The sequence below is a fragment of the Sphaeroforma arctica genome (genome assembly GCF_001186125.1).
Source record: "Sphaeroforma arctica JP610 unplaced genomic scaffold supercont1.291, whole genome shotgun sequence".
Classification (NCBI taxonomy): domain Eukaryota; class Ichthyosporea; order Ichthyophonida; genus Sphaeroforma; species Sphaeroforma arctica.
In genome coordinates, this window is record NW_014040267.1 from 53,647 (window position 1) to 63,784 (window position 10,138).

Sequence of the window (10,138 nt, forward strand, 5' to 3'; positions counted from 1 at the left end):
ACATATTGTTTATTTATTATATATATATATATATATAGATGAATCGATTTGTCATCTTTTCCATCTTATCTTAGGCCCGTTCTGAAGTATGGATTGGCGCCTGGGTGCGTAATGTCTACACTTTCTGAAACTACATTGAGAGCCTGCAGAACAATGTAAACAGCTACGTTGAGTGGAAGTAAATATTTTAACAACGCTAATAAATGATCTTCTTGACATTGCCGATTTCGTACATTTTAAATAGTCTGTTATCTACAAGCGATAACTTGCTCATTACTCACGCACGTTTAGTATTCGTACAGAAATGAGCTTTCATTTTGTATTGCTTGCTTCATCTGTTCACAACAACAACAAGTTGTACGGATCCTATCTGGGATTTTATTTTGACTTGGACACTCATCCGAGTTCCCCTGAGGATATAAGAAAACTCACAAGACTTAGTTATAGGTGTAGTGCCTTTATTTATAGTAGTTGATGTGGTGCGAATTCTATATCACTGATGTAACCACCAGAAGGGGGAGATGAGCGAAAAGTAGTTACTCAATCAAAACAGAACGTGTAAATTCCGGTGCAACATGCGGCCCATGCTGAGCAGCGTTCAGGCGCCGGAAGCTCTCAAGGTCATTTTCAACGAGTCCAGTCACATCGTTCGGCTGTTCAACATGTGGATTTTGTATCTGCGTAAGAAAACGGCAACAATAAGGTCAGCTCGCTATACATATAAAAACCAAATTTTTATTTGCCATGATAGAGCCACGCTCGCTATCATAATAGAGGCACCAAGATAATACGCTACTAATGGGTCTACGAAAAGTATGACTTACCACACGCAGTGCGCCGCCAAGCTTTACGTTGTCGGCAATTAGCCGACCTACTTCGCCTCTTAGCTTCCTGATGTCAGCATCATACTCGTTCTTGGCCGCGTCAGGTCTGCCCTTCTCCGACTTGCAGCCTTTGCTCGATGCCACAGGGCCTTGGTTGGTGTTACGGAATGCACAGCTGTTCGCCGGGCGGGAGTTCACCTTATTTCCCTCGCCCTGAAGAATAGCGTGGGCCTTGGGAGCCATGAGCAGCAAGAGCGTGATAGTCACGGGCAGATACACGAACAAGAATATCATAATAAGCTGAGTGTCTTTGTCGTGTGTCATGATGTGGGCTAGCGTCCACAGGATCGTTTGTATCACCACCCAATTGTATACACTAGCCGACAGTAGCGCCGACTCGTTGAATGTTGACGGAACATTCCTGACTCTGAACGCCAGGACTACGGCCCAGATGAGGAGTGCACCCTGCATTATATACCCTACGTACATACCGGTGGAATTTAGATTACAGGCTAGATATGTTACATGGCCGGCCTTCTCCTGAATGGCGCTCATGCCATCGAAGATGGTCCAGAATATCAAATATAAAAAGAAGCACACCACAATGGGTGTGTACATGTACTTTAGCAGTGCCAGGTCGTGCAAATGGGCTTTTCGAGCGACCTTGAAGACCTCATCCACCCGATGCGTTTTGACGAGCAACCCGGTGAAACACATGGACCAGCCCATGTACATAAACCATACGAATCCGTTACAAGTAGTGTCGCTAATCTCCACAATAAGCCACAGCATTGAGGCGTACAGTAGTATCCCTCCGCCGAGGATGATTTGTAAAAACATTTCCGCACTGGACTGGATAATGAGGTACTCGCTCGTTTTGTTCACGCATACTAATCCGACCAAGCATCCGATGATTGCCAAACTGCACAGGACCCCGATAATGATGCGCCAAGTGCTGCTCTGTACCTCGTCATGGCGGTCAGGAAAACCGGCCGGTCTCTCAGGGTTCACGTCAGTGGACTCGATGGCCTCGTAGGCGCCATTGTCGCTTAATATTGAGAAGACAAACTCCCTGTTGGCCTGATTGTTGACGAAGGTTGCACTTCCAAACCATGTCTCAACATCCAAGTGTTCACTCCCCAGTGCATTGCACTGTGTTTGATTAGGTGCCCCTATATCGGCACATGAGGCGTATATGCCTCGTCTGAAGCATTCTACGAAGTCGTTGCTAGTAGTATCGCAGTTCCCCCGGACAGTTGCCATTTGGATATTCTGCACCGCGATCAAGGTAGACCCTACAGAAATGGGTTATTTGAAAGAAGTTCCATTACTACAGGCGCTTTAAATATATATATGCGAGGATCGATAGGAAAACAGGACTGGCGAATTCCTAGCATGACCATACCTGATAGGAAATTAAGCTCAAGGCCTTCATCACGGTAGATGTTGGTTTCATCATACTGCTGAACCAGCGCTTTTTTCTCTCCGAGGAAACCTGCTATTGGCTTGGCGTCAGACACATCATTTGTGGAGGTGAAGGCATCGTTGATGATAAGACCTCGATATAACTTGGTGTCAGCAATTGCCGCCCGCTGCGCACTAGGAATTGCGGACGAGATGAGAATAACCTTTGGACCGAAACTCAGCTCGTGAAGATGTTTGAGCGTTACGTCAGGCGATCCTTCAATGGCATCGACCGCGTAGACGAGGACATCTGCAAAGGAGGACGGAGAAAGATCAGTATATACTACTTTACTTTTCGTAATTAGGTCGGTCCGAGTGTGGATGCAATATACACAGATTCCTTACCTGGTGATGGATCATGGGGCTCGGCTCGCTGTGCGTTTTCGTAAACATCATCAACAAACTTGTCGTAAAAGTCGTTGGCCTTGTTGTCGTCAGTGTCGCCGTCGAACAGGCCACTGGGTGTAGTAGCATCGGCTAAGACCGTCCAGTTGCGAGAGGAGTTCGATTCCAGGTAGGCGTAAAAAGACCTCCGGTATAGGCCACCAACCGAAGTATCATCCTCTGTGTAAATAAATAATAGAATGGTTTAGGGTGGAGAACCATATATCTGATATAGAATCCGAATCCAGTATCAAGGACAAATTTACACGTGGCGAAAAGGTCAGTCATCGGGATGGAGACCCCTACAGGAACATACCATACAAGAATGCGACTGTGCGGAAGCCGTGAGTGTCATATAAATTGTCGAGTATCCCTGATATTGCATTTGTATTCACAGGATACGTGCTGTAGAAGTTAGGATATACTGTTGAGTTATATAAAGAAAAGTCGGAGCTTGTTGGTGCCAACACAGGTACACTTATTATTTCCTTCCGCAACGGTGCGATTCCTATCCTTGTGGCAGTGTTCCTTCTTAGTGTGGCATTGAACATCATATCGCGGAAGCGTTTGCCTCTATATGATGTTGAGCCTGTAATAAATACGTCGCAATCTTCGTTGGTTTCAGATGCTTCCAGGGCTCGCAATAAATATTCCTCTTGTATCTCCTCATTATAGATTGCCTTGTTCTCGTCGCCATCGCCAACAACAGGCACCGCCGCACCGTTTCCGCCTTCTAGGTAACCTGAACCTACGTGTCGAAATTGAACATCGTAAGTAGTGCTCCCCACAACCCAAGGGTTATAACTATGTAGCGTTTTGTTATAGTAGACAATGGCTGCGTGGTTTTGACCATCGTAATTCTCGTATTTTGACCCCGGACCATCATTAAAGTAGCAAATATGAAGTTTTACTGCAACGCTGTACTGCCAGAGAGCACACAGGATTATAAAATTTCGCATTGCAAATGCTGGAATTGCCTACGGTGGTAGTATGAAGCCTAGTGCTATGCAAGGGTGCGTTGAACAAAATTGTATATATACTTGCATTTAATGCCGAACAGTGAACAAACCTAACCATTCATGGCATTTAGTGACGCATTAGATTGAAAATCAACATATGGCAACAAATTTGAAACTGGACTAGGTAGATCTACATTCCATAAGAAATTTTCATGCCGGCCCCTCATCAGAATATGCTCTGACACCGGCCTCCCGTGAGTCCCGCCTGGACTAGATTGTGACAAATTTTAAGAGCCTAGGAGGACCATCACTGGGTGGTTTACTACCGTCCGAATCAATCTATAAAGAAAAAAAGGGCTTGTACTTCGAGTCATATTTAATTGCGATACTGCTACGTAAGTTGGAAAGCCTGGATGTACGAAAGTACAGGTCGACGAAATATATTTATTAAGTCTCAAGCGTTGCACATTTAATGCACTGAATACGGGTTATAAATTATTGTTTATTATTTGAGGTTTGTACTAGATAATGTTCGCTATTGCCCGGCTTTTTCATAAGTGGAGGATATGCTGTTCACTTCTTCCGATGCCGTTCCCCTTTTAAGAGTTTCTGTGGATTGCTGTCCGTTCGACGGCTCTATTTCATCCATGCTCGGGTGTAGAACCTATTTGTATTTATAGCCGTACAACATCGGATTATCGTCATGAATTATAATAGTAAAGCAAAAAAACATATTACGTCAAATGTATTTGTTTTTACAGAAATTGAGGCACTTAATATTGCCGCCTAATAAAAAATGCCAAATGTAATGATATGGATACACTATATGGTACTTTAGATATACATACCTGCTGTAACGCATGCGAAAGCTTCGTATTATCGTGCACGAGACGGCCAACTTCTGCTCGCAATTTCCTCACATCAGCCATGTGATCTTCGGGTGTCTCATCCGTAGAACCCTCAGTTTGCCGAACTGATTTTTGGCCAGCTGATGGCGAATTGCTTATGCCACTGATAATGCTACTGTTCACTGTGCGCGAGTTGATGTCATTTCCCTTACCTCGATAAATTGCCCAGGCCTTGGGCAACAACATCATAATGAGCATTGTAGTTACTGGAACGTATACATAGAGGAACATCAAGATGAGCTGTACATCCCGATCATGCTCCATGATAAACATGAGAACCAAGACCACTGCCTGGATGACTGTCCAGTTGTAAACACTGGCTGATATAAGCGCCGCCTCATTGAATGAGGAGGGCACATTTCTCACCCTGAATGCGAGTACGGCTGCCCATACCATCATAGCACCCTGCATTGTCTGCCCGAAATACATCCCAATAGACTGAATGTCACAGGTAAGATACGTCACCGACCCTGACCTCTCTTGAAGCGCTATAGGTGCATCGAAGGTTGTCCAGAGAATTAGGTACAGAAGAAAGGATGCAACAATGGGTGTGTACATCACCCTCAGTAAGGAAATATCATGAAGATGAGCTTTCCGAGCCACCTTGAAGACCTGGTCTACACGGTATGTCTTGACGAGCAGCGCAGTGAAGCAGATAGCCCAACCCAGGTACATAAACCAGGCAAATCCAACGCATGTTAAATCGTTGATCTGGACAATGAGCCACAGTAGAGAGGCATAGAGTATAATGGCGCCAAACAGAATGATCTGTAAGAACAGAGTTGCACTGGAACGAATCACGAGATATTTGTTTGTCCTCCGGACTCCGACGATGCCTACCAGACAACCCATTATTGCAAGTATGACGAGTACTCCGATAACTATGCGGAGTACCCCATTCTGCTCTTCATTGCGTCGATCTGGAAAGGTTGTCGGTCGTTCTCCAATTATTTCTGTAGTCTTGATCACGTGAAAATGACCGTCGCTGCCTAGCTTGCTATACACATACCCTCGATTCGCCTGGTTATTCCCGAATGTGGCACGTCCGAACCAAGTTTCTACGTCCAGCTTTTCTGGGCCGAGACTTGTGCACTGTGACATATTGGCTGGAGCGATGTCCGAGCAAGGATCATATACACCTTGTCTAAAGCATTCAGCCATATTCTTGGTCGTTTCGCAATTGCCTCTCACAGTAATCATCTGAATGTTTTGCAATGCGAACAGGGCACTTGCTGTATTCCAGAGAAAATAGGCATGTTGCATTTAGGCATTTGTGAGCAATATACAGATCAAACGGGATATGAAACGAAAGCGCATGAACGTGTGCGATAGCCTCCAATTTTGTAATTTTGCTCGCATAGTATCCCATTGACTAGGGCCACATTACAAATGTAAAATATTTACCTGATAAGTAGTTGAGGTCCCGAATTCCCTTTAAGAGTTGCACTTCGTTATAATGAGAGGTAAGAGCTTCCCTCTCCCCAAGATAACCCTTAATTGGGTTAGCAGAAGAAATATCCTCTCCAGCGACATAAATATCATTGATTATCATTCCGTGGTAAATATTTTGCTCTTCAAGCGCCTTCTGCTGTGCGACTGTGATTGGATGGACAAATATAATAACCTTCGGACCGAAGCTCAAATCCCATAAGTACTGTAGCGTCTCGTTTGGCCTGCCTTCACTGGCATCACCTGCATACACAAAAACATCTGAATAGGAGGTGACGTGCGAGTGAGTGAGTGTAATCTTTATATATGCCATATTAAAGAGCAAGGGCGTTCTGCAACTATAACCTAAAAGTACAAAAGTGAGAAGTTTGAAACAAACCTGGTGACGGATCATCGGGCTCTGCTATTTGTGCATTTCGGTATACATCATCTACAAAAGCAGAGTACCGAGATTTCGCCGTCGCCTGGTTGAACAGCAGGCCATCCGGTGTGTACATTCTGGACAAGACATTCCAGCTACGCTCCTTCTTTCCGATGTAATCTTCGAAGGAACGATTGTATAATCCTCCAAGACTCTTGTCATTCTCTAATGTCGTGCAATGCGTGAAAGGAAGAAATAGGGGGTTTTTTTTGAGAAGAACGACTATCGCGATGTTCTGCTCGATCATTGCAGTGCACACAGTTGTCACGCATATTAGATGTACATACCGTATATGTATGCAATAGTTCGGAAATTGTAGAGATCATATAATCTGTCTAGTACGCCCGAGATAGCATTGGTGGTCGCTGGGTAGCTGCCATAGAAATTAGGGAATTTTGCAGGATCGTAGAGCGAAAAGTCAGGGCTCGTGGGGGCCATAACCGGTGATGTGATCACTGGTTTACGCAACGGAGCAATCCCAAGTCGGTCGGCCGTTAAACTTCTCAAGGTCTCGTTGAACATCATATTTCGCATTCTCTCCCCTCTGTATGTAGTACTAGGGGTGATCCAGAAGTCACAGTCTTCTACGGCTTCGTGTTCCTCCAATGCACGTAATAGCCATTCCTCTTGAAGTCTCTCATTGTATGCTAACTTTTTTTCTTCGTCACCAATTACCAGTGGCGTCGCTGCACCATTTCCACCCTTCATGAATCCCGATTGAATATGACGAAGGATCACATTGTATGTAGTGCTACCCACGACCCACTTGTTTGTATCTTGAAGCGTTTTCCCATAGTAGTTGAGTGCTGCGTGGGCTTGATAATCATAGTACTCGTATTTGCTTCCCTTATTATCAAGAAAATAACAGACCGAGAGGCCTTGCTGTCCGCTACTAAGCTGCCAGAGTCCAAGGAAGATAACACTCTTCAATACATACATAATGTTCTTAAGGGAAAATTTTTACTATTCTAAATTTAACTATATTATGGCAAAATCCCCGCAATGGAAAATAACAAAAATTGGAAGCCTTTATAGACAAAGATTTCTCATATATATGTATATTCCTGTGAAAGATTCTTTTCAAAATCTACAAGTTCTCTCAATTGCTGTCAAAGTATCAATATATCGAACGTTTGTAACGTATTTACAGTGCCACTTTCTGAGGAATTGGGCAGCTGCCCGCCAGCTGGCATTCTGATTTCTCATTTCTGTCGGATCTAAAATAAAGATTTTGGAGATAATTCAGATTGGTTTTGCAAAAATAAATATATCTATGTTAGTTTGTTTTTCTATAGAGAAATTTATACTTTAAAAAAAGTCATAGCCTCCTAAAAAAGACATTTTTAAATATTTGAAAAAAAAGTATAATATTTAAATACATGCCATTCTTCTAAAGTATTGCTGACAGCCTGGGGCCCTGGGCCCTGACACTTGACAGGCTGACAGTCAGATGAAACACTATGACCAAAAGCAGTTAGGCTGGCTGCCTACGACGTCGACTCTAGTAGAGAGTCGACTACTAGCCAAGTCGGCGGGCAAGGCCCAAGCCCAAGCCCTAAGGCCCAACTCCCAAGTCCCACGGCCCAAGCCCTGTATTTGAAGCAATACCTTGGGCTGGGGGCCCCACGGCCCAGGACGGTAGGACACATGTAGGACACAGGTCCCAGACTTCCTGATTCGGGACTCCGGGGTCCCACCCTCCCAGCCAGGACCCAGAGCCTGAGAGCCAGCCATGAGCCAAGCGACTTTCTCTCAGACGGTGCCAACGAGCGAGAGAGAGACAGCCTGTTCTAGTGTTAAAAAATAAATATCGATCTCTCACTGTCACAGTGTCACTCAGTCTCGCGCAGTCTCGCTCTCGCTTTCTCTCTTTCTAAGAGTAGTGTAATATGAGTCTACTCTAGTAGAGAGGCTCTACCGCTCTACTAAATAATAGAGCGTGATACTATTTTAAAAAAATAAGTAAAGTCTTCAACAAACTCTACGACTATGTATTGTTTATTTTAGGATTTACTACTAGAGCTAGTAGAGAGTCCCCTTATTTGTTATCAGTTGTTGGCTATGATTATACGTATGACTTTGAATATAAATATTTTTGTGTTTTGTAAAAAAGGATATAAAACCAACACAAAATTTTGAATATAAAATATATTTTTAAAAAAACAAAAAGTTAAGGCCGACCGCACCGGTGACAAACCCCGTCCAACAAAATCGAATATTTTAATAAATTTTTGAGAAAACGTCCTCACCGGCAACAAAATCGGTCTCGATTTTTGAAAAGTGGTTTTTTAACGTTGTTTTGACAAAATCCAGGGTCTAACAAAATCCGAAACTATAAATATACTCTTCTCTGAGTGGCTTAAATTTCAAAACTTTGTCATGTATTTTTGACACTCGGACTCGGAGTCGGGACATAGGAGTCGACTGTCAAGAGTATTTGAACACTGTTGACTGAACAGTGAACACTGAAGTCTGAACAGTGGGTGACTGTCTGTATAGAGTTGTTAGACTGTCAATGGTTTTTAATAACTTATAGTGCAAACTGAAATACTGATACAGTGATACAGTGATACAACTGTAAAAAACAAACAAACAACAACCGTGAAGTCGTGAACACTGAACACTGAACACTTTTTATTTATTTTTTATAAAAAGAACAACACACGCCACAGTCCACACCGTGCCCACACGGCTTTTTACTTTTAACAAAAACCCGCTGTCACCGCCGTGAAAGAGTTTATATTTTCGAAAAACATCTTTTGTGGGCGTACTTTAGTTGTTTTTTAAAAACAAATACTATAAATAAATATTTTTGCACGGTCGCCACTCGCCAGTCGCCAGACATCGGGTGGTATTTTTACTGATAACTGATCATGAGCAAATATTTTAATAAAGAGTTAAAACGGAGGCTTTTGCGCAGGGCGATAGCATATTCAAGGATCCTGCTGCTATTTACATACTAATTCATTTTTTCATTTTTTTGTCGCCCGGTCCGACTCGACCTTTCAGCTTCAGGCTTTCGGGCTTCGGGCCTTCGGCTTTCAGCCAAACGCAGCTATTTTATATAAAAGTCCATGATTTTATTGATTATTTATTCGCCCAACAAATTGAAAATACTGCGAATAGGTCGTCGCCTTCACCGTGCCCATTGCTGCCGTCGCTACAATTCTATCTGCGAAGGATTTTCAAGCAGACCGACCGATGACAGTCGACAGAGCGACTCGTCATACCTGAATAGATTCAAATTGCTAGCAAAGTAGTGTCACAACGTGCCAGAAGTGTCGCTCATAAAAGGAACATAGGCGAACAAACACAACTATTTTGCCGCTTGCCAGCTTCTACTCACAGCTGATACTTGCTATCTAAAACCACAAAATCATGAGTGCTGCGATCACAGCTTCGCCTCTGGGCACTTCGGGTACTCGCTATCAGGATCCAGACATGGTAGTTATTAATCTCAAAAAAAGCACCACGATGGGTAATTTCGACGGAGCTGAGCTTGTTGACGTCAACGATGACGATCGCAAGTATGCTATGTACGAGCGTATTGTTAAAGCTATGCACGACCCTCACACGGGTGTCAAGCTAGGTCCCCGCAAAACCTTCATGAAAACCGTGCACTCCTGTTTCTCGGTATGGTGTATTTGATTATCTGCAGTGTCGCACGCTTATCATATACACACTTTAGCCCTGCATACACACACACACACACACACAACAACAATAACA

The 10,138-nt window shown here is 43.6% G+C and overlaps 2 protein-coding genes across 2 annotated transcripts; both read right to left on the bottom strand.

The window, feature by feature from the left end:
• Nucleotides 1-536: 536 nt before the first annotated feature.
• Nucleotides 537-3,631, bottom strand: SARC_04884 (hypothetical protein; the record flags this gene model as incomplete). The annotated part of the gene is made up of 5 exons (XM_014301264.1): nucleotides 537-677; nucleotides 825-2,119; nucleotides 2,230-2,538; nucleotides 2,634-2,852; nucleotides 2,989-3,631. 5 exons carry the CDS (start codon nucleotides 3,629-3,631, stop codon nucleotides 537-539), a joined length of 2,607 nt encoding a protein of 868 aa, XP_014156739.1.
• Nucleotides 3,632-4,164: 533 nt separating this feature from the next.
• On the bottom strand, nucleotides 4,165-7,348 carry SARC_04885 (hypothetical protein; the record flags this gene model as incomplete). The annotated part of the gene is made up of 5 exons (XM_014301265.1): nucleotides 4,165-4,295; nucleotides 4,480-5,771; nucleotides 5,944-6,231; nucleotides 6,368-6,529; nucleotides 6,697-7,348. 5 exons carry the CDS (start codon nucleotides 7,346-7,348, stop codon nucleotides 4,167-4,169), a joined length of 2,523 nt encoding a protein of 840 aa, XP_014156740.1. The 3' UTR covers nucleotides 4,165-4,166.
• Nucleotides 7,349-10,138: the final 2,790 nt, after the last annotated feature.